This window comes from Hoplias malabaricus, chromosome 7 (assembly GCF_029633855.1).
Source record: "Hoplias malabaricus isolate fHopMal1 chromosome 7, fHopMal1.hap1, whole genome shotgun sequence".
Classification (NCBI taxonomy): Eukaryota; Metazoa; Chordata; class Actinopteri; order Characiformes; family Erythrinidae; genus Hoplias; species Hoplias malabaricus.
Window position 1 is genome coordinate 2,902,299 of NC_089806.1, and position 24,063 is coordinate 2,926,361.

The 24,063-nt window shown below is 38.9% G+C and overlaps 2 protein-coding genes across 3 annotated transcripts; both read left to right on the forward strand.

Annotated features, from left to right (window-relative positions):
• The first annotated feature begins 4,373 nt into the window (after positions 1-4,373).
• LOC136701619 (alpha-1-antitrypsin homolog) lies at positions 4,374-14,101 on the forward strand. Of its 2 annotated transcripts, none has more exons than XM_066676249.1 (5): positions 4,374-4,711; positions 9,810-10,475; positions 10,583-10,853; positions 12,340-12,487; positions 13,108-14,101. In XM_066676249.1, the coding sequence occupies exons 2-5, from the start codon at positions 9,818-9,820 to the stop codon at positions 13,300-13,302; spliced, it is 1,272 nt and encodes a 423-aa protein (XP_066532346.1). In that variant the 5' UTR covers positions 4,374-4,711; positions 9,810-9,817; the 3' UTR covers positions 13,303-14,101. The 2 variants fall into 2 exon arrangements, with proteins under 2 accessions (XP_066532346.1, XP_066532347.1); XM_066676250.1 differs by lacking the exon at positions 4,374-4,711 and adding an exon at positions 6,045-6,223.
• A 2,662-nt stretch (positions 14,102-16,763) lies between these two features.
• Positions 16,764-22,459, forward strand: LOC136701623 (alpha-1-antitrypsin homolog). Its single transcript, XM_066676253.1, has 5 exons — positions 16,764-16,898; positions 19,223-19,888; positions 19,996-20,266; positions 20,650-20,797; positions 21,429-22,459. The coding sequence occupies exons 2-5, from the start codon at positions 19,231-19,233 to the stop codon at positions 21,615-21,617; spliced, it is 1,266 nt and encodes a 421-aa protein (XP_066532350.1). The 5' UTR covers positions 16,764-16,898; positions 19,223-19,230; the 3' UTR covers positions 21,618-22,459.
• The last annotated feature ends 1,604 nt before the right edge of the window (positions 22,460-24,063 follow it).

Consider the following 24,063-nt stretch of genomic DNA (forward strand, 5'->3'; position numbering starts at 1 on the left):
CAAATGTAGCTGAACATATTCTGTTCTAAATCCTGTTAAACAGGACTAATTAAATTATAAATTCAGTTCTTAAAATTTTAATTGTTTATTATTTTATATCCAGGTTAAACAGGAATCATTTATTTCTTTACCTGGTTAAACAGGACTAAGGCCCAAATCTATTGCTTCATTTATACCTCTGGCTCTTGTTTGAGTGTCACTCGACCCTTGAAACTGAGTAACAAGGTACAGTGGTTAAAATCTACAAAATGATATAACACTTCAAGTACCTGGTAATTCTTCAGAAAACAAATAAAAAACAACAGTGTTTCAGTAGCAGGCTGCTGACAGTGATCTGTAAACTCTCTGGGAAAAAGGTAGGGTAGAAGTGAGGTAGGAGAGGGGGGATATCTGTAATCTTATAGAACTGTGTAAAATAAAAGAACATAAGTCCTGGAGATGAAGTGTAAAAATTAAGAGTACCAATTCACTCCCCCCACTCTCCTGTGATATGAAAATGAAATTGTGGCTGGTTTTTCACAAAATCTCACAATTCTACCTTAAATCATGCAGTAGCTTCATGCACAAGAATACAACTGCTTCACTATTTAAGACAGAACTGGAAATGTACAGCTAACTACCAAGACTAAGATTATACAATGGTAATCAGAGATTTTAATGTGGAAAATACTTCAGTTTGTGGGTTTGTTTGATCACCTGAGCAGCCACTTTGTCTATGACTCACAAGGCATTCTTCAACTGAAGCGTGCTTCTGAAAAATCTCCATTTGAAGAGCTGTGTAGCCCTAACTAGGTCATACCCCTCTATCCCAATAAGATCTGAGACACTCTAAACAAAAACAGAGGGGAGTGCCAAGTGGTGAAATAGAATCAGGTCTGATTCTGTTCTTAATTCAGTTAAAGAGGACTAATCCTGCTCATTAAAAAGAACTAGTTTTTTTTTATTTAACTAGCTCTAAATTAAATCTGCTCCAAACCCAGTTAAACAAAACAAATTTAGGTCTGCGTTCTCCATATCACTCCAGCTTTCAAGGTATGTTTGGGCTGAAGAACCCGTAGCACCCAGAGGAAACCCATACAGACACAGAGACAACACACCACAGTCCTCACAGTGATCCCAGGAGAGGATCCCACCCAGGACCCTGAGACCCTGGAGCTGTATGGCAGAGACACTACCTGCAGTGTAAGACCAGCAGTGGTGAAATAACATTCAAATACTAGAGGAAAAATATTATTAACTGTTTACCTTCACAGTGAAGAAGGGGAGGTGGTAATTAACTTGTGAAGTGTAAGGGTGCACTGAAGGTTTCTTGACAGCAGTCTCTAAAATGCTGTGTATTGAATTAACTCTGTCCACACATGCAGCTGCACTCAGTTAAACCCTGTGGGTTCTCAGAAAAGACCTTGTCAGCATCACTGTTTATTTTTTTATTTGTTATTTATGGGTCAATGAACTTTGCTCTGTTTACTTTAGAACAACAAAAGAGTGAACACTGTGAGGTAACGTACCCAGAAGAATTATGAAATCACACACACACTTTATAATTATTATTGTTTAAATATATAATATGTAAATAAAAGCATGTTTGAAATTATCTTTGATGCATGAAAATCCCTCATAAAATAGGAAAATATAACAGGGATAAAATGAAAATGCCCTGCAATAAAGAGGGCTGTCCCAACAGTTTTGGGATGTATTGAGACTTTCTAAAGAAAATGTATCTGTGCAAGATCACATAAGGTCACTAAGACTTTGGTGGATGATCCTTCTTTACTCAGTCTTGATGACATCACTTTTTAATCATTAAAATGCCAATTGTGGAATCATCCAGAAGAATCAACCTTTAGTCTTATTTTGCTTAAACCCCAACTTTTTTTTTTGTTTTTTGTTTTTTTGTGAGTGTGTTGCAGCTTATCCAGCTTAGGGTCAAGGTCCATCTGGAGCCTGGGCACAAGGTGGGAACACACTCTGGAGGGGGCGCCAGTCCTTCACAGTGCAATACACACACACACACACACACCTATGGACACTGTTGAGTTGCCACCAATGTGTGTTTTTGGACCGTGTGAGGAAATCGGAGGAAACCCAGCTGACACAGCGTTTTTACAAAATACGATGAGGTTTATCTGTCACTGAAAATGTTCAATAACATGTTTTAGTTTTTAGTTTTATTGCATTTTTTTAGAAAATAAACAGCACTAATTTGATTTACGTTTGTTATATTTATATATTTTTATTGTTATTACTTTGAAAGAGTTGTTTTATGAAGTGAAGTGAGCTTCCTTCCAATCATCAAAATACAGCATTAAAATACAATTTAACCAAAACACGGCTTAAAACCTAAAACCCCAAATAGAGGCAAAGGTCCTCATTCATCAACAACTGATAGAAGCGTAGGATTGGAGGACGGGTTTTAGTTAATGTTTTAAAACAACATTGATTTGTCTGTTTCACTCAGTACCCAACTCTCCAGCAAATAATGCTATATAATGTTATTTATTATTAAAAATGTAAAAGTTCCAGAATTTACAGCTATTCAATCTCCTCTGCATCTAATTTCTTTAATAAAAGTTTAGTGTTCTGCAGAATAGCAGTCTACACTTAACATTTTTCATATAAAAAGTTGGACAATACCCTGGGTTTTTCTTCTTTTTTTAACATGAATTGTGAAAAAGTCACCATTTGTAAATGTGTTCCTTTTTGGTGAAACCAAATAACCAACGTCCATTTTACTGAAAGTCAGTTTTAATTAAAGAAAACCACAAATTGGTTTCACTGTCACAGACAGGTTCCAGTGTAGAAATAAAACTGAGAGTTTTGCTGAAGTTGAGGTGCACTCACATAATCTCCATGATTTTGTGTGTTGAGTTCCTGATATAAGCCAGTGATTAAAAATGTTTTCATTGTTAAAAGATGTAAACTCCAGTGTAGTTTAAACTGGGTACACTTTCCACTGCTTCTCCACTGATATCCACAGGGTGATGGTTCCTCTACCCTGAGAGCAAGGAGATGGCGAACCACCGTTGTTCCACTGAGGGCAAAGTTGGAGGTCCACTAGTGTTTTTCACAGTGTTTTCTGGGCGGACCGCTGGGGATTAAACAGAATTTTAGACAAAATGCCACATTTTAGCACTTTTCCATTCACAGTCCAATTTATATTTTTTTCTTCATTAGATTCTTTTTGTTATTCTTTATCAATAAGATTAGTAAATAATTTAATCAGCACAGTGTCAACATTTTTATCATTTAATCCTTTTATATCAGTCTTACACTCAGTATTATATCTCTCAGAGTTGTTGGTAGTATTTGTATTAGTGTGTGTTCCAGAAAAAAGTCTCTGTGAATGTAAAATCTGTGTGAGGAGATTATAAATGAGTTATATCCTGTAAAGGACAGTAATCTGAGTGGTCCGATGGTGGAGCAGCAGTCAGTGGTGTGCCAGCCTTTTTATGCCATTGGACCGATATATGCTCGCTGTCTGGGTACTGCTTCTTACTAGTGATGTGTCGGTCGCGAACGAACCGGTCCAAAGAGCCGGCTCTTGTAAGTGAACGATGAGAGCCGGTTCCCATTTAAGACCGAGCCATTATTTTCTAAGGCTTGTCATTCAACCAATCAGAGAACAACAAGCAAAGGTACTAATCAGCGAAGGGTTATACCACCAAGCAGAGAGGGGAGGGGTGGGTGGCAAGCAGGAGGAAAGTGAAAAGGGAGAGAAATGACCGAAAGGAAAAGAAGCAGTATTTTCAAAAACTGGGCAGATAATAACAGAGAGAAGAAACCGGATCAACTCCTCCGAGCTGAGACACTTGGTTTTCCTGAATGCCAGTCTGCCTTCCAAAAAATAGTCGAAGAAGATGTTAAATCAGTTAAATGTTTGTTGACAGTTGTGGTTGTTTTACCGTTGAATGCTGCTGTTTTGCACTTTGCAGAGTATTTGTTTATTTTATTTCCCAGAAATGGATGATTGTTTAATTTAATCAGGTATTTTCTAAAACCTACCTTCTGGGTTCCATTGGCTGTATTTCAGAGTTTACAAGTGATTTTTTACAAGGTGTTTAAATAAAAATCCAGTTATTTATACAATTGAATGTGTGAGTGCAGTCAGTGAGTTATTACAAGACAGCCATTAAACAATTGGCCATTGCAACACTATTTATTATTTTTAATATTGAACAATAATATTTTGTCCATATATTCATGTAAAATGTAGGTAATATTGTTCTGTACCAGTGGAAATAAGTGGTAAAACAGAGAGCCATTTGGGAGAGCCATTTAGCCATTCATGAAGAGCCGAGCCAAAAGAGCCGGCTCCGCAAAAAGAGCCGAAATTCCCATCACTACTTCTTACTGCAGTCCACTGTCAGCACGTTACATTTTTCCTGCTTCTCACAGGAATATTTGTTTCTTTTCTTTTCCCTCCTTCATCTTCGGTTCTTGGTTTAATTTTTGAACTGTTTAACTTCTACTACTGCCGACTCTCGCTGGAATATATATTTTTTCTTGTCTTTTCTCTCCCTCATCTCCGGTTGTTGGTGTACTTTTTCAACTGTTTAACTTCTACTACTTTCGCTTCTCCGGTGTATCCTCTGGACTCCGTTTGCAAGCTTTGTTTACCTGGACGCGCTGAGCTGCATTGTGCTGTATGCACGCAGTGCCACGCCCCAGCTCTCCTCCCTCTGCTTTTCACCTGCGGCTGATTCTCTCCTGGGTGAGACTCCACTCATTCTGTGAGATTCTGGCTGCAGTTATAGATCTGTATGGTTGTTGTCAGCGTCCTTGCTGCCAGCCCGGTCTCACACCTATTCGTGATATAGTCACATATACAGGGGACTGCAATTCGTGACATAGTCGCATATTTTTCTACATTTTATGCGACAATATCACGATCATAAAGTGAATGGGCAATTACCATACAAACCTTCATACACGTCGAAAATATGCGACTATGTCATGAATTGCAGTCTCCTATATATGTGACTATATGACGAATAGGTGTAAGACCGGGTTGTTACTGCTCTAGTGGCTGGCTGGTGCTGCGGGGTGTCTAACAAGGCGAGCTTTCGGGTGTCTCACACGTGACTTTTCACTTTTCTAAATTTCCCTTCCCGACTGGCTGCCTGTCTCCCTTACAAATGATCTACAAATGGTGGCTGCCGTCTTTTTCCTTTTTACATAAGGCTAGCAGTACTTGGCCTATCTGCATGTCGCATGACTCAAACTTGGACTACTTAACTCTCGCTCTATCACAGATACAGCTCCTTTACTTAATGACCTCGTGGTTGTGAACCACAAAAGTGCATTTTTCCTCACAGAGACATGGCAAACACCTGGTGATCATCTCCACCTTCATTTGTTGGCACTTAGTGGTTTTAGATATTTAGCTAAGCCCAAGCCACAGGGGAAGGAGGGTGGTCTCGCTGTCATTTTTGGTGACTCATGTAATGTACGTCACCTGTTACCTCTGTGTCTGTCTCTATTGTTGGTGTTTCTGACCACAAGCTTGATGAAGCATCTGTTAACATCTCGGTTGCACGCCTGTCTCTTTCTGTAATATCAAAACTATCGAACCTCAATCGTTTTCTGCCCTTCTTCAGTCTTCTGCACTTCCATCTATTTCTTGGCTGATGACATTCTGACTAGGGTTGGGTGGTATAATGATTATACCGTATACCGCAGTATTTAAAAATGTGGACGGTATATTAAACTGAGGGCGGTATTTATGAGGTGTGTGTGGTGTGTCAAAATTTGGTTCTGTGTCTTTAAATGTTGGCTAAAATGTTCATTTGCATTTAAGAGAGCCACAGGGAGGGGGGTGCTGTGGGAGCTCAATGACGGCTGATGTCACGGTCTGAAAACGGGTGCAGAAAAGCACAAACCCTGTAGCCCACCGCAGTTGTAAATTTATTTCGCTTATTTTTGAACTTTTCTATTCCTTCAGCAACAGTTGCTGAAATTTGCTCTCTCAGAAACAGGTTTTTATCGTCAACACGTGTGTCAGCGTGCACTTTCGGGCTGTGTTTAGCTAAGTTCACTTGACTTTGTGCTCACAGATATAAGGCTCAGTGCAGCCTGACAGAGACGTCCATCCCTAATTCTGACTCTCTTTAACGACACTGTTATCTGGGATACTAGACCAATTGGCTCTCTTAAAGACTAGAGAGGTTCCTGCTGGTCGCTCCTCCCCTTGGTTCACTCCTGAACTCTGCTTTGAAAACCACTGGTAGGTGTCTGTAGCACCACTTCAAGAATTCTGGTCTTACTGTGCACTTAACAGCATATACTGACCACATGATTTCTTATAATACTGCTTAAAAGTCTGCCTATTCTGCACACATTTCATCTCTTATTATAATTCTGTTAGCAAGCCCAAAACACTTTTCACTACTGTTAGTAAACTCATTCAGCCACAAACAATCAAGCCCCATTTCCCATCTCATTAATATGTCTCTTGCCTCAGGTCATATCACCATAGGCCTTAAAACTTCCACCATCACACCCATTCTCAAAAAACCTGGTCTGAACACAGCCAATCTTGATCATTTCCAACCTATTTCTATCCTCCCCTTTTTAGCTAAGCTGTTAGAAAGGTGGTGCCATTCAGTTACAGTCATTCCTGATGGACAAGATCCTTTTTGAGCCTTTTCAGTTTGGCTTCTGCACAAAGGACTGTACTGAGACAGAACTTTTGCGGGCTCTAATGATATCTTACTCGCTACTGACTCTGGTGTGCTCAGTATCCTTGTCTTAGATTTGAGTGCAGCATTTAATAATGCTAATCACACTATACTCATCTCCCATCTCTCAGCTGTTGGCATAACTGACACAGCACTTTTCTGGTTCATTTCTTACTTTACTTTAAAATAGATCTCATTTTGTTGCTCTTGGCCCTATACTATTCATCATCTACATGCTGCCACTTGGTCAGATCATCCACAGCCATGGTCTTAATAATCATTGCTGTGCAGATGACACTCAAATATACGTGAGCACCAAAAACATCTCTACTCCCCTTGCTCGCTGGCCCCAAGTCCCCTCTATCAAAGATTTCTGATACCACACTTAACTTTGATGGTGTGGCTGTAAAAAAACATCTCCAGTTGTAATTCAGGTCTACTTCTTGACTCCTCACTTTCCTTTAAACCTCATATTAAGGCCCTTACCAAAACATCCTATCTCCATCTACGTAATATTGCTCACCTTCGTGCCCTGCTCTTTGTTAAAGATGCTTAAATTTGGGTCCATGCATTCATCTCCTCCCGTTTAGACTACTGTAACTCTCTCTTCATTGGCCTTTCTTCTAAGACCATACACTCCCTTCAGTTTGTTCAGAACTCTGCCTGTTAGAGTTCTCTCTTATTCTAATAAAATCAGCTCATATCTCCCCTGTTCTTCATCATCTCCACTGGCTACCGTCTCTCTCTGTATTCAGTTTAAACTTTTCCTGCTCACATACAAAGCTCTGCACACTCTGGCACCAGCCTGCCTTTCTGAACTTTTTTACACCCACTTTGTCACCCACTCAGTACCCAAATTGTAAGTAGTTACCGCTAGTGGTAGATCATTCAGAGTTATGGCACCCAAGCTCTGGAATTCTTTACCACGAAGATGTATCATGTTTCTGCTCTTCATTTTCTGCCTTTAAATCCCAGCTAAAGACTTCCTCTTCTCTCAGTACTTCTGCAACCTTGGGTATTAGAAAGGCACTATATAAATGTAACATAATTATTGTTGGGTTGCACTCACATAATCTCCATTATTTTGTGTGTTGAGTTCCTGATATAAGCCAGTGTTTAAAAAGATGATGTCATTGTCAAAAGACGTAAACTCCAGTGTAGTTTAAACTGGGTACACTTTCCACTGCTTCTCCGCTGATATCCACAGGATGATGGTTCCTCTACTGCTTCTTATTGCAGTCCACCTTTGTTAGGGAGGTTATTACACTGACATCACTTCTCCAAGAGTTTAATCTCCTCCAGTGAGAATGAGACATAAAACAAGGGAAAACTCTGCTGTTCTGTGAGAACTAAGGTGTGAGACCATGTTTTTTTTAATTCATTTATTTATTATTTTTTAAGATGAACATCTAAATACACACATCCATTGCTGTTGTTTTCCTTGGCCATTTCTTATGTAGCAAAGGGGAAAATGCTTTGTTGCATTTGATCCATCTGTGGTAACTAGATGGGCACACTAGGGGCAATAAACACACAAACAACCTGAGAAGTGGGCTATGACCACCTTGACGCCCAGGGAGCAGTTTGGGGTTTGAGTGTCTTGCTCAAGGGCACTCCAGCTCTGAATGAAAATGTTCATGTCGGTCCGTGGAATTAAACCAGCAAACCTGTGGTGAATTCGTAACAAAATCCAACTTGATGGTGAATTTGGAGGTAATATGGAGTTATGAAATAAAAAAATTTGGGAGAAGGGCCTTGCAGAATTTCCTCCTCTTCATTATTATGCACCCTATTTAACAGCTCCTCTCCTCACACCTTCTCTTGACAAAAATTTATAACCTACCACCACCCCAGCTCCTCATTCATTTCCAACTTGCGCTCTAGTATTGCTGAGTAAGGTGGGATGTTATTAGGTGGATCTTCTCAGAATTGAAGACTAATTTGTGTGGTCCACAGATACACATACACATACTTGCTACACATGGGAAAACATGGGATTTTCTTTTTTAATTCATCCGAGATCTTACATTTACGTTTCGGCAGATTTGTTACATGCTGATCCATGTTCTAATATAATTACCACCCCTAGTGTCCATGTGGGTCAGTGTAATGTGGAGCAGGTATGAGACAGCATCATCTGTAGAGTCATTGGGGGATTTAAGCAAACTTTTCTGGGTCTTTGGTGCCTAGCAATCAAAATGTGATGTAATCTCTGACCAGTTTGTAAAAGCACTGCACTGTAAATGTCTGTTTACCCAGCCTGTATGCTTCCTTGAGCAGCCAGAACAGCTGGGGATGTAAACCCTGTTTGCTGAGTCAGTGATAATGATAGTGTTAATACTAATGATAGTGATAGATGTAGTACCTGCCCAAACTCACTGCTGCACAAAGAATAGAGCCTACATTGGAACACTGTTTTAAAACTGTGCTTGATGATAAAGCCAGATATGCCCTTGACTCCAATCTATTTTGACATTGAGGCTGGACGGTTTCTGGGTCAGTTCCCAGCACCAGCAGGAAAACCATTAATCCATGACTGAAGTGACCTTGGGCAAGTCACCTAACACCCCGGCATCAAGGTGGTTGAAAGCCTACTGCTCGGGTTGTGTGTGTGTGTGTGTGTGAAGAATTTCTCACTAGTTTATGGTTGTTTCTTCACTACCATGGATCAGTGGAATGCAGAGAAGTAATTTCCCTGAGGGAGATTAACCAGAAGAAACATACTCTTATCTTAATAAAGGAACAGGGCATTGGTGGGAACCAGTCATTTATGCAGAAATATTTACATATCTATATTAAAACATGACTGATAGAACAGTGCTGTGTGTAACATAGGTAGGTCCAGTCACAGCTTTATTTAAAATACTCAGCAACCCACTCGCTCTCTTCTGGCTTCTACTTTTCCCCTGGATCATGGAAATGTCTCCACAGATGGAGATTATGGAAAATTATCTCAACAGCTTTCAACACAACCCCTTGAATGCTTGCTCCCCTTTTTCCCAGCCATCGACATACACAGGATTAAGTCTCTCTCTGTTCTAAGTAATAGGAGCATCATACTGTAAATGACTTTCCTGTGTCACTCTGTCCAGAGGCTAAATATGAGCAAATCTCTTTCTGTTTCCTCTGCAGGTGATAAAATGTGGGTAAATATGTTCTTCCTGGTTGTCCTCCAGCTGATGGTGGTTTCAGCAGATGACCATAAACATGATGAACCATCAGATCATGATAAACATCTCCACCATGGAAAGGATGAACCTCACCCCAGCCATGAGGGAGGAGAAGACTTGTCCCACAAACTCTCGCCCCACAACACAGACTTTGCCTTCTCCCTCTACAAGAAGCTAGCGGCAGATCCTGAATCCAAAGGCAAGAACATCTTCTTCTCTCCACTGAGCATCTCCATGGCTCTGTCCATGCTGGCTCTGGGAGCCAAGGGTGACACCCACTCCCAGATCTTCAGTTCTCTGGGCTACAGTGATCTCACATCTGATCAGGTCAATGAAGGTTTTGAGCACTTACTCCACATGCTGGGACACAGCCAGGACGCCATGCAGCTGGAGGCGGGAAGTGCATTAGCCATCCGTGAAGGCTTCAAACCTCTGGACAAGTTTCTGAAGGACACTCAGCATTTCTACCAAGGAGAGGCCTTCACTGTGGACTATTCCAAACCTGATGTCGCTGTGCAGGAAGTCAACAAGTACATCGCCAAAAAGACCAAGGATATGATCACTGACATGGTTAAGACCCTGGACCAGGACACAGTGATGCTGCTCATCAACTACATCTACTTCAGAGGTATGGTAGACTTCTAAGTACATTCCACCAAATGTGTGTAATATTCTTTAACTGTAATTAATGTTTAACAATGATAAACAAAGTCTGAATTCCATTTTTCATATAAGGTAAATGGGAAAAGCCTTTTAGAGTGGAATACACCCGCAAAGCTGACTTTCATGTGGATAAGGACACTGTGGTACGTGTGGACATGATGAACAAAAGAGGAGACTATGACTCCTTCTATGATCGTGACAAGGATACCTGGGTCATCATGCTTCCCTACAAAGGCAAAACCTCCATGATGATTGTTCTTCCCAAAGAGGGAAATATGGAAGAGGTGGAGAAACACATTTGCAAAGACCATCTCCAGAAATGGCACAGCAAACTGTATAGTAGGTAAGTTTCTGTTACAAGTATTATCACATAACTGGAACTTTTAGAAAAAAAAAATCCTATGTTGTACTTTGAAGTCAGAAGAAGTAAACACAGCAAACTATGTTAAATTTAGTTAAACTAAAAAACTAGCAGTCTTTCTAGATCAGTTTTTGTCCCGAATTTTCTCTCGCTGTTCCTTGAAGAGTGTGTTTAAATCTACCCCAAAACACATGCATTATTTCAAGTTGATGGTATATTTAAATGTATGTGAAAGATTACAGATATAGACAAAGCATTGAAGGAGGTCGAGTCAAGTACAAACATCTTTAGCTTTTGTGGATTTCCATGCTCCATTTGCAGAGTTGTGCTGGACAAACTGCCTCAACAGTATAACTCATCCTTTAGCCGGACTAATCCATGTAAACCCTTGTTAGATCAAATTCCCAACATGTGAGCAACAAATATATAGAACAAAATGAAACGTGCCAATTTGAAGTAAGTTTTAGCCACATTTTAGCTTTAGATTCTTGGCTGTAGCATTGTTTACTTCAAGAATTTCTACAATAGGCCCAGTCCCATACTTAACATCGGGCACTGTGTGTTTTATTATATGTTGTTTCATATGGTGATTGAGCATAAATGTTTCCATCTTTTATTCATCAGGTCACAGCATTTGACTTCAGAATCTTCTCATTTATTCAGATATTGTATTGTATACTACAGATTTATATTTTTGTCAGGTCTTGAGTAAGGATTTTCCTGATGATTCTGACACAGATCAGAAACACTGTAGATTAATACAATGCACCACAACACAAATTAGCGTTAACTAAGCCTTCCTCTGGTCTTCTGCAGTGACATGTTGGATTTGCGTTGCCTTTATGGCCAGTGCACCTACAGTTCTAGAATCTTAATCCAGGTCTATCCTTGACTTGTGCTTTAATATATTATTGTAGCTTCTCCTGCTTTGTAGGAGTCTGTTTAGAGGAGTCTTTACTTAAAGAATGTTAGCGCAGTATTTGAAGAGTACGAGAATTTAGGACAATTCCTGACCCCATTAACCACTGTGTAACATGCTCTAACTAAGGTCTATATTTTAAAGACAATCAGATTTAATGAGGTTTTGAAGCATAAACAATCAAACATCAATTTGTTACATATTCTTTATGTTTATGACAAAATTCTTACTGTGAATATATTTGAATCACTTCAATTCATTAACTAAATCTATTTGATATTGCTTGGTTCACACTGGAATTATTTATATTTGAAGTTATATAATAACATATTATTGTTTGTAGGACTACTCCCTTCAGCCTTATTATACCGTGTCTGACAAACTCTCTCCCACCTCCACCCCGTCTCCACCTTTTCTTTTGTGTTCTTCTATCCAATCTATCCATCTGTCTCGAGTCAATGAAATGCCATTTGTTTGAAGAATTTTAAGAAGCCCAAAATTTTGCATAAACGATTCTCTCTTGTTGAAAATATCTTTCCTCTTCTCCAGCGATCTGATTCTCTACATGCCCAAGTTCTCCATCTCCTCCTCTAACTGTCTCACTGAGACTCTGAAGGAAATGGGAATTGTCAGTGCATTCTCAGACACTGCTGACTTCTCTGGGATCAGTGAGGAGACCAAACTAAAGGCTTCCAAGGTAAATCAATGAATCTGCAGTTCCCTCTTCAACACTGTTAGAACTGTCATTACAAATAGTGTCTGTATACTATATTTATTGTCGTTACCACATAAAATAAGCTTCTCCTTAATATCTATGCAGTTGTGTCTTAATATATCTGTAGCTTCTGCTCAATATTTCTTCTGTGTCACCTTCATATTTGTGTAGTTCCTAGTTCTGTCTCAAACTGAGTTCTGTGCAGAAACAATAACATCCACCATTTCTCAGTGTTTTTCTGGCATGGAGAAAACCATTCCTGCATTAATTTCCTGTAGAATAGACTGCTGCAATTCTTTATACTGTGGGATTAACCAGTCCCTAATTGATATTTGCAGCTTGTCCAGAATTCTTCAGCCAAGTTACTAACCAGCACCAAGAAAAGAGGCCACATTACACAAGTCCAGCACAGGATACACTTTAAAGTGCTTTTATTTGATTGTCCCCTCTCATGTTAGAAACCATTGGACATAGAGTGCATTACTTTTCCTTGTTTACAAAGTCTGCTGACTGAACAAATTCAGGAATTTAGGAAAATATTCATGACCCTATATCTGGATCTTTAGGACTGAAAATAAATTGTCATCCCTCACTCCACACAGATCCTCCATCAGGCTGTTCTTAAAGTGGATGAGAAGGGAACTGATGCAGCTGCTACCACCACCCTCGAGTTCTGGCTCAGGTCTTCCTTCAGGCCACCCTCAGTTGAACTCAACAGACCTTTCCTGGTGTTCATTGTCGAGGATAGCACCAAGAGCATCCTCTTCATGGGCAAGATCAACAATCCCTCCCTGTAGAGACTCTAAACTCCACCCAAACAAGTAAAACACCAGTGAAATAGAGACATAGAGGATACAACAACAATAAAAAGGCACTGTGCCCACAGTTGATTTACCAATAAATTCAGTCAAAATGTTCATGTCTGCTATCAGTCAGAATTTACAGTTATCTCCAAGACTCTATGAATGTTAAATAATGATCTTAAATCTGTGATTCTGAGACTGTTGGTTGAACATCATAAACTCACTGAACCTATTTCTAGACAGTTTTACTTGTTTTCAATTATTTTATCCATTAAAAGCCAGTTATTCTATGACTTTAAGATGATTTGACTTTCTTCTTTCTTTGTGAATAACAAAATCAGAATTAATCCCTGAAGATTTTAAATGTTTATAATTTGCTGCATGCAGTAATTTAAAACTAGTCAATATAAGATTAATCTCATAATGACCATAATTACACACATTGACTAGATCCTGAATGTTCTGATATTTATTCAGTAAAGATCTTAATCACAGATACATTTCTTGGTTCAGTTCCCTAACACTTTTTTAAAGAAAAAAAAACTTTGTTAGCCTTGAACATCACGGTGGATGCTGTTTTTTTTCTTAGCCAATCGAATAGTTCATGTAATAGTTCTTTTGAGATTAAAGCAGTATTTTGAGAATGAAGAAATAATATTTCAAGAAGAAGTTAACTGGAATACTGGTTTTTAAGAACAGGAAAACTATGAATTTTCTGTTTATTATTTTCTTCTCTGTCCTTTATGAAATTCATAAAACTTTCGACTGGTTTGTTTTTGTGAATAAATCTCACTAAAGCATTTTTTTTTGGAAATTCACTTTGAGTGAGTAGCAGGTTTTTCTGTACCTCATGCTCTCTACCATAAAACACAGGTGTGTGTTCCCCAGTGCTTTTATTTTCACAAAATATTATAAATTCAATCTTGAATTCTGTTTTAACTTTTAATTATTAATGCAAATCTGTAAAAGAAAAATGGGTAACAATTCCTATGAATCCAGTACACATAATGCATTATATGGCATACATAATACTTTATAATGACTGTTATAAGCCTTTATAATTACTTATTAAATAGATATAGCTATATTCATAACACTTTATAATGTATGAATGTGTGAATTTATAAAGGCAGGCTGCACTATAATATCCATTGATAAGAACAAGGCAAAGTATTATGCACCATCTGGGAGACTGGAAGATAAGTTTCTGCCACTCAGCATCATACACAAAGAGACTGGTACTGAACAAAAAACATCTTGTCAATATGTGACCTTTTTTGCCCTTCTATGGAAATAGGGAACAAGGAGAAAAGGCAGCATTTGTGTTTGGTTTATGATGATGAGTGGCAGTCTCACAGACAATGGATACTGCTCTGCCCATGTCATCATCACACACCAGGCAAACACACACACAAACCAATATTCTCCACCTGTACACACCAATGACACACACCCCCAAAACAATGAACAGGGGGAGGTCAGAAGCCCCCTGTGAGACCCCAGCAATGTATGCACAATGTTCTTAAGAATAGACATTATATTGCAATTTAACACCAGCCTTTATAAACTCACACACTCACAGCTTATAAAGTGTTATAAATGTAGCTATATGTGTTTTTAATTAATATACAGACTTACAGCAGTCATTAAAAAGTATTATGTATGCCATATTATGCATTGTAATTATGCATTACAGGATTCATAGGAAGTGTCATCGAAAAATGTACTCTGCACAGCAAATTCACCAGTGTTAAATCAACACTTTTAGTGTAACATTTAAACACTCTCAGCGTTAACACTAATAGTGTTGATTTAACACTGAAGGATTTGCTGTGTAGAATGACAAAGCCAGATACAAACAATACAAACAAACAACGTGGAGAAATACCCAAATTAAAAAGAACTAGTTATGCTCTAAATTAAATCTGCTCCAAACCCAGTTAAACAAAACAAATTTAGGTCTGTGTTCTCCATATCACTCCACCTTTCAAGGTATGTTTGGACTGAAGAAACCATAGCATGCAGAGGAAACCCATACAGACACAGGGACAACACACCACAGTCCTCACAGTGATCCCAGGAGAGGATCCCACCCAAGACCCTGAGACCCTGGAGCTGTATGGCAGAGACACTACCTGCAGTGTAAGACCAGCAGTGGTGAAATAACATTCAAATACTAGAGGACAAATATTATTAACTGTTTATCTTCACAGTGAAGAAGGGGAGGTGGTAATTAACTTGTGAAGTGTAAGGGTGCACTGAAGGTTTCTTGACAGCAGTCTCTAAAATGCTGTGTATTGAATTAACTCTGTCCACACATGCAGCTGCACTCAGTAAAACCCTATGAGTTCTCAGAAAAGACCATGTCAGCATTTTTGTTTTTAATTTATGGGTCAATGGCCTTTGCCCTGTTTATTTTAGAATTAAGAAAATAGTGAACACTGTGAGGTAACGTATTAAAGTCACACACACGCACACTTTAGAATTATTATTGTTTAAATATATACTTTGTAAATATAAACACGTTTTCAATTGTTTTTGATGCATACATCTCTATAAACGAGAAAATATAACAGGGATAAAAGTAAGATGCTCTGCAATAAAGAGGGCTGTGCCAACAATTTTGGGATGAACTGATTGACTTTCAAAAGAAAATGTATCAATGCAAGATCACATATTGACAAAGGCCTTTACCAGCCATTAAACTGTTGTTCAGCCATCTTTGGGTTTTTTCCAAAATGAACCCCTCTTTGAAAAAGAAAGTTAGATTTTTTTGTGGTTGTTGTCCAAACTCTGTTGAAAGTGCCATGGTGTTCTTGTGAAAGGATTCCCACTTGATGGCAGCAGATACCACTCCAATAAAAACAAGCCTCCACATAAATGTATCTTTCACATGTTAATAACCCATAGTGTGGGAACTGATGCACCACCGTGTCATCACAGATGCTGGTCTTTCATTAGTAACAGTGTGGATGATGGCTCTATAATCTTTTTCCCCAAATACAACCTGAAATTTGAGCTTTTCCCTGCTGGCTTTTGGGATTTCCACTTACTCCCTGAAGCTTTTCTCAATATTTTGAACTGTACTTGGTGAACGACCTGAATTCTTTGCAGTCTTTCATTCAGAAACAGTGAAATTTAAACTGACTGACACTGCTCTCATGTTTGGCACAGATCATGACCCATGCTTCCTCACAAATTCTAAGACTTCTGTATTTGTCCAAAAAATATGTCCTGAAACGTCCAGAAAATGTAAAAAATTATATTTATATATTTTTATTGTTATTACTTTGGAAGAGTCGTTTCATGAAGTGAAGTGAGCTTCTGTCCAATCATCAAAATACAGCACTAAAATACAATTTAGAATGAATATATGTTTATAATAAAAACAGTGGTCCAGGGTTTAGATTAAAAGGAGAACACTGACCTCTGTTCATCAGACTACAATTTTAAGCTCCAAATAGAGGCAAAGGTCCTCATTCATCAACAACTGATAGGAGCATAGGATTGGAGGATGGGTATTAGTTAATGTTTTAAAACAACATTGATTTGTCTGTTGATACTCAGTACCCAACTCTCCAGCACAGAGGGTAAGGAACTGTGTTTTATTTTAAAATAGTGCTATAAAATGTTACTCATTATTCAATATTCAATCTCTTAAAAATGTTTCAGCATCTAATTTATTTAATAAAATCTTAGGTGTAGACTGCTATTCTGTAGAACACTAACTTTTTTCTTGTAAATTGTTTCTTCAATATTTTTTACATGAATCTGAAAACTGTGAAAATGTACCAATTGTAATTTGTTTCTTTTTGGTGAAAACAAATAGTCAAATAACGAAAATGCATTTCATTGAAAGTCAGTTTTAATTAAAGAAAACCACAATAGATTTCACTGTCACAGACAGTTTCCAGTGTAGAAATAAAACTGAGAGTTTTGCTGGAGTTGAGGTGCACTCACATAATCTCCATTATTTTGTGTGTTGAGTTCCTGATATAAGCCAGTGATTAAAAAGATGTTGTCATTGTCAAAAGATGTAAACTCCAGTGTAGTTTAAACTGGGTACACATTCCACTGCTTCTCCGCTGATATCCACAGGACGATGGTTCCTCTACTGCTTCTTACTGCAGTGCACTATCAGGACATTTGTTAAGGAGGTTATTACACTGACATCAGTTCTCCAAGAGTTTAATCTCCTCCAGTGAGAGTCAGACATAAAACAAGGGAAAACTCTGCTGATCTCTGAGAACTGGGGTGTGGAGCCATGGTTTTTTCTTTTTCAAATGAACATGTGAAAACACAAATCCATTGCTGCTGTGGTTTTCAAAGCCGGTTTCAAAACCAGGAAAAACGACATCAAGTCGAATCGGGCTGAGCCAATGCCATACAATGATAAAGCACATAAGTGTACAGTGAATACAGCAGGAGGGGTTCTGAACACAAACAGGGAACTCATGTTTGAGACATGTTTGCCTATCTGCACTGCTTGTTGTCTCTCCATAAGGAAGTTGGACTTCCAGTGACATAGGGATAAAAAGAGAAGAAGAAGAAACACCTTTATTGATCCAATACAAGGAAATTTCTTTGTTGCATTTGACCCCTCTGTGGTAGTGCCGAGACATAAAAAGAACCAATCAATCAATCAATCAAATCATAAATCAATCATAAAAAGAACCACTGGTTGTTAAGTCAGTGATAATGATAGTGTTAATACTAATGATAGTGATACATGTAGTATCTGCCCAAACTCACTGCTGCACAAAGAATAGAGCCTACATGGGAACACTGTTTTAAAACTGTGCTTGATACTAAAGTCAGATATGCCCTTGACTCCAATCCATTTTGACATTGAGGCTGGAAGGTTGCTGGTTCAGTTCCTAGCACCAGTAGGAAAACCATTAATCCATGACTGAAGTGATTTTGGGAAGGTCAGATAACACCCCGCCATTGAGTTGGTTGAAAGCCTTCTGCTCTGGTTGTGTGTTCACTGCCAATAGTGTGTGTGTGAGAGAGAGAGAGAGAGAGAGAGAGAGAGAGAGAGAGAGAAGAATTACTCACTAGTTTATGGTTGTATCTTCACTACCATGGATCAGTTTAATGTAGAGAGGTAATTTCCCTGAGGGAGATTAACCAAAAGAAACATACTCTTAGGGTGGTACGGTGGTGTAGCAGGTAGTGTCACAGTCACACAGCTCCAGGGACCTGGAAGTTGTGGGTTCAATTCCTGCTCTGGGTGACTGTCTGTGAGGAGTGTGGTGTGGTGTCCGCGTGTGTTTCCTCCCACAGTCCAAAAACACATGCCGGTAGGTGGATTGACGACTCAAAAGTGTCCGTAGGTGTGAGTGTGTGTGTGAATGTGTGTCTGTGTTGCCCTGTGAAGGACTGGCGCCCCCTCCAGGATGTATTCCTGCCTTGCGCCCTATGATTCAAGGTAGGCTCTGGACCCACTGCAACCCTGAACTGGATAGCGGTTACAGATAATGAATGAATGAATGAATGAACATACTCTTATCTTAATAAAGGAACAGGGCATTGGTGGGAACCAGTCATTTATGCAGAAATATTTACATATCTATATTAAAACATGACTGATAGAGCAGTGCTGTGTGTAACGTAGGTAGGTCCAGTCACAGCTTTGTTTAAAATACTCAGCAACCCACTCACTCTCTTCTGGCTTCCACTTTTCCTCTGGATCATGGAAATGTCTCCACAGATGGAGATTCTGGAAAATTATCTCAACAGCTTTCAACACAACCGCTTGAAAGCTTGCTCCCCTTTTTCCCAGCCATTGACATACACAGGATTAAGTCTCTCTCTGTTCTAAGTGATAGGAGCATCATACTGTAAATGACTTTTCTGTGTCACTTTGTCCAGAGGCTAAATATGAGCAAATCTCTTTCTGTTTCCTCTGCAGGTGATAAAATGTGGGTAAATATATTCTTCCTGGTTGTCCTTCAGCTGATGGTGGTCTCAGCAGATGACCATAAACATGATGAATCATCAGATCATGATAAACATCTCCACCATGGAAAGGATGAACCTCACCCCAGCCATGAGGGAGGAGAAGACTTGTGCCACAAACTCTCGCCCCACAACGCAGACTTTGCTTTCTCCCTCTACAAGAAGCTAGTGGCAGATCCTGAATCCAAAGGCAAGAACATCTTCTTCTCTCCACTGAGTATCTCCATGGCTCTGTCCATGCTGGCTCTGGGAGCCAAGGGTGACACCCACTCCCAGATCTTCAGCTCTCTGGGCTACAGTAATCTCACATCTGATCAGGTCAATGAAGGTTTTGAGCACTTACTCCACATGCTGGGACACAGCCAGGAGGCCATGCAGCTGGAGGCGGGAAGTGCATTAGCCATCCGTGAAGGCTTCAAACCTCTGGACAAGTTTCTGAAGGACACTCAGCATTTCTACCAAGGAGAGGCCTTCACTGTGGACTATTCCAAACCTGATGTCGCTGTGCAGGAAATCAACAAGTACATCGCCAAAAAGACCAAGGATATGATCACTGACATGGTTAAGACCCTGGACCAGGATACAGTGATGCTGCTCATCAACTACATCTACTTCAGAGGTATGGTAGGCTTCTAAGTACATTCCACCAAATGTGTGTAATATTCTTTAGCTGTAATTAATGTTTAACAATGATAAGCAAGGTTTGAATTCCATTTTTCATATAAGGTAAATGGGAAAAGCCTTTTGATGTGGAAGACACCCGCAAAGCTGACTTTCATGTGGATAAGGACACTGTGGTACGTGTGGACATGATGAGGAAAAGAGGAGACTATGACTCCTTCTATGATCGTGACAACGATACCTGGGTCATCATGCTTCCCTACAAAGGCAACACCTCCATGATGATCGTTCTTCCCAAAGAGGGAAATATGGAAGAAGTGGAGAAACACATTTGCAAAGACCATCTCCAGAAATGGCACAGCCAACTGTATAGTAGGTAAGTTCCTGCTACAAGTATTATCACATAACTGGAAGTTTTGAAGAAAAAAACATCTCCCTCGTTATCTGTCGCAGGTGTGTCTTGTCTGTGTTATGTATTTAAGTTCCCTTGTCTCACTTCCTCTTGTCGGTCATTCGTTTAGTTTCTGGTATCATGTTGCTCAGTCCAGTCTGTCTGTCCCACCCTGAGGTTTGATCTCTGCCTGTCTCTTTCCTTGTGTCTCTCGTTGTCTGTCAATACCGTTCAGTCTGTTTAGTTCTCTGTGTTCAGGTTTAGATCTCTGTTTAGCTCTCTGTGTCAAGGTTAGTCTGCTTAGCTTTCTTTGCCTGTTTAGTTCTCAGTCTATGTTTGTCTGTATCTGTATCTTTCCTCTTCTCTAGCGATCTTTTTCTCTACATGCCCAAGTTCTCCATCTCCTCCTCTAATTGTCTCACTGAGACTCTGAAGGAAATGGGAATGGTCAGTGCATTCTCAGACACTGCTGACTTCTCTGGGATCAGTGAGGAGACCAAACTGAAGGCTTCCAAGGTAAATCCATGAATCTGCAGTTCCCTCTTCAACACTGTTAGAACTGTCATTACAAATAGTGTCTGTATACTATATTTATTCTCATTACCACATAAAATAAGCTTCTCCTTAATATCTATGCAATTGTGTCTTAATATATCTGTAGATTCTGCTCAATATTTCTTCTGTGTCACCTTCATATTTGTGTAGTTCCTAGTTCCGTCTCAAAATGAGTTCTGTGCCGAAATAATAACCACCATTCAATCCACCATTTCTCAGTGTTTTTCTGGCATGGAGAAAACCATTCCTGCATTAATTTCCTGTAGAATAGACTGCTGCAATTCTTTATACTGTGGGATTAACAAGTCCCTAATTGTGATATTTGCAGTTTGTCCAGAATTCTTCAGCCAAGTTACTAACCAGCACAAAGAAAAGAGGCCACATTACACAAGTCCAGCACAGGATACACTTTAAAGTGCTTTTATTTGATTGTCCCCTCTCATGTTAGAAACCTTTGGACATAGAGTGCATTACTTTTCCTTGTTTACAAAGTCTGCTGACTGAACAAATTCAGGAATTTAGGAAAATATTCATGACCCTATATCTGGATCTTTAGGACTGGAAATAAATTGTCATCCCTCTCTCCACACAGGTCCTCCATCAGGCTGTCCTTAAAGTGGATGAGAAGGGAACTGAAGCAGCTGCTACCACCACCATCGAGCTCATGCCCTTCTCTATGCCACCATTAGTTAAACTCAACAGACCTTTCCTGGTGTTCATTGTGGAGGATAGCACCAAGAGCATCCTCTTCATGGGCAAGATCAACAACCCCACCCTGTAGAGACTCTAAACTCCACCCAAACCAGTAAAACACCAGTAAAATAGAAACATAGAGATTAATATTTTGTTTCAAAATCAGTAAAAACAGACATGGAACCACTACAGAAAATTAATACCCAAAAAAAACATTGTGCCCACAGCTGATTTACCAATAAATTCAATCAAAATGTTCATGTCTGCTATCAGTCAGAATTTACAGTTATCTCCAATACTCTATGAATGTTAAATAATGATCTCAAATCTGTGATTCTTGATGTTTGAACATCATAAACTCACTGAACCTATTTCTAGACAGTTTTACTTGACTTCAATTATTTTATCCATTTAAAGCCAGTTATTCTCTGACTTTAAGATTCGACTTTCTTCTTTCTTTGAGAATAACACGATCAGAATTAATCCCTGAAGATTTTAAATGTTTATATTGTGCTACATGCAGTAATTTAAAACTAGTCAATATAAGATTAATCTCATAATGACCATAATTACACACATTGACTAGATCCTGAATGTTCTGATATTTATTCAGTAAAGATCTTAATCACAGATACATTTCTTGGTTCAGTTCCCTAACACTTTTTTAAAGAAAAAAAAACATGGTTAGCTTTGAACATCACGGTGGATGCTGTTTTTTTTCTTAGCCAATTGAATAGTTCATGTAATAGTTCTTTTGAGATTAAAGCAGTATTTTGAGAATGAAGAAATAATATTTCAAGAAGAAGTTAACTGGAATACTGGTTTTTAAGAACAGGAAAACTATGAATTTTCTGTTTATTACTTTCTTTTCTGTCCTTTATGAAATTCATAAAACTTTCGACTGGTTTGTTTTTGTGAATAAATCTCAGTAAAGCTTTTTTTTTTTGGAAATTCACTTTGAGTGAGTAGCAGGTTTTTCTGCACCTCATGCTCTCTACCATAAAACCCAGGTGTGTGGTCCCCAGTGCTTTTATTTTCGCAAAATATTATAAATTCAGTCTCACAGACAATGGATACTGCTCTGCCCATGTCATCATCACACACCAGGCAAACACACACAAACCAATATTCTCCACCTGTACACACCAATGACACAAACCCCCAAAACAATGAACAGGGGGAGGTCAGAAGCCCCCTGTGAGACCCCAGCAACGTATGCACAATGTTCTTAAGAATAGACATTATATTGCAGTTTAACACCAGCCTTTATAAACTCACACACTCACAGCTTATAAAGTGTTATAAATGTAGCTATATGTGTTTTTAATTAATATACAGACTTACAGCAGTCATTATAAAGAATTATGTATGCTATATTATGCATTGTAATTATGCATTACAGGATTCATAGGAAGTGTCATCGAAAAATGTACTCTACACAGCAAATTCACCAGTGTTAAATCAACACTTTTAGTGTAACATTTAAACACTCTCAGCGTTAACACTAATAGTGTTGATTTAACACTGAAGGACCTGCTGTGTAGAAAGACAAAGCCAGATACTAACAATACAAACAAACAACGTGGAGAAATACCCAAATTAAAAAGAACTAGTTATGCTCTAAATTAAATCTGCTCCAAACCCAGTTAAACACAACAAATTTAGGTCTGTGTTCTCCATATCACTCCACCTTTCAAGGTATGTTTGGACTGAAGAAACCATAGCATGCAGAGGAAACCCATACAGACACAGGGACAACACACCACACTCCTCACAGTGATCCCAGGAGAGGACACCACCCAGGACCCTGAGGCCCTGGAGCTGTATGGCAGAGACACTACCTGCAGTGTAAGACCAGCAGTGGTGAAATAACATTCAAATACTAGAGGACAAATATTATTAACTGTTTATCTTCACAGTGAAGAAGGGGAGGTGGTAATTAACTTGTGAAGTGTAAGGGTGCACTGAAGGTTTCTTGACAGCAGTCTCTAAAATGCTGTGTATTGAATTAACTCTGTCCACACATGCAGCTGCACTCAGTAAAACCCTATGAGTTCTCAGAAAAGACCTTGTCAGCAGTTTTGTTTTCAATTTATGGGTCAATGGCCTTTGCCCTGTTTATTTTAGAATTAACAAAATATTGAACACTGTGAGGTAACGTATTAAAGTCACACACACGCACACTTTAGAATTATTATTGTTTAAATATATACTTTGTAAATATAAACACGTTTTCAATTGTTTTTGATGCATACATCACTATAAACGGGAAAATATAACAGGGATAAAAGTAAGATGCTCTGCAATAAAGAGGGCTGTGCCAACAATTTTGGGATGAACTGATTGACTTTCAAAAGAAAATGTATCAATGCAAGATCACATATTGACAAAGGCCTTTACCAGCCATTAAACTGTTGTTCAGCCATCTTTGGGTTTTTTTCCAAAATTAACCCCTCTTTGAAAAAGAAAGTTAGATTTTTTTGTGGTTGTTGTCCAAACTCTGGTGAAAGTCACATGGTGTTCTTGTGAAAGGA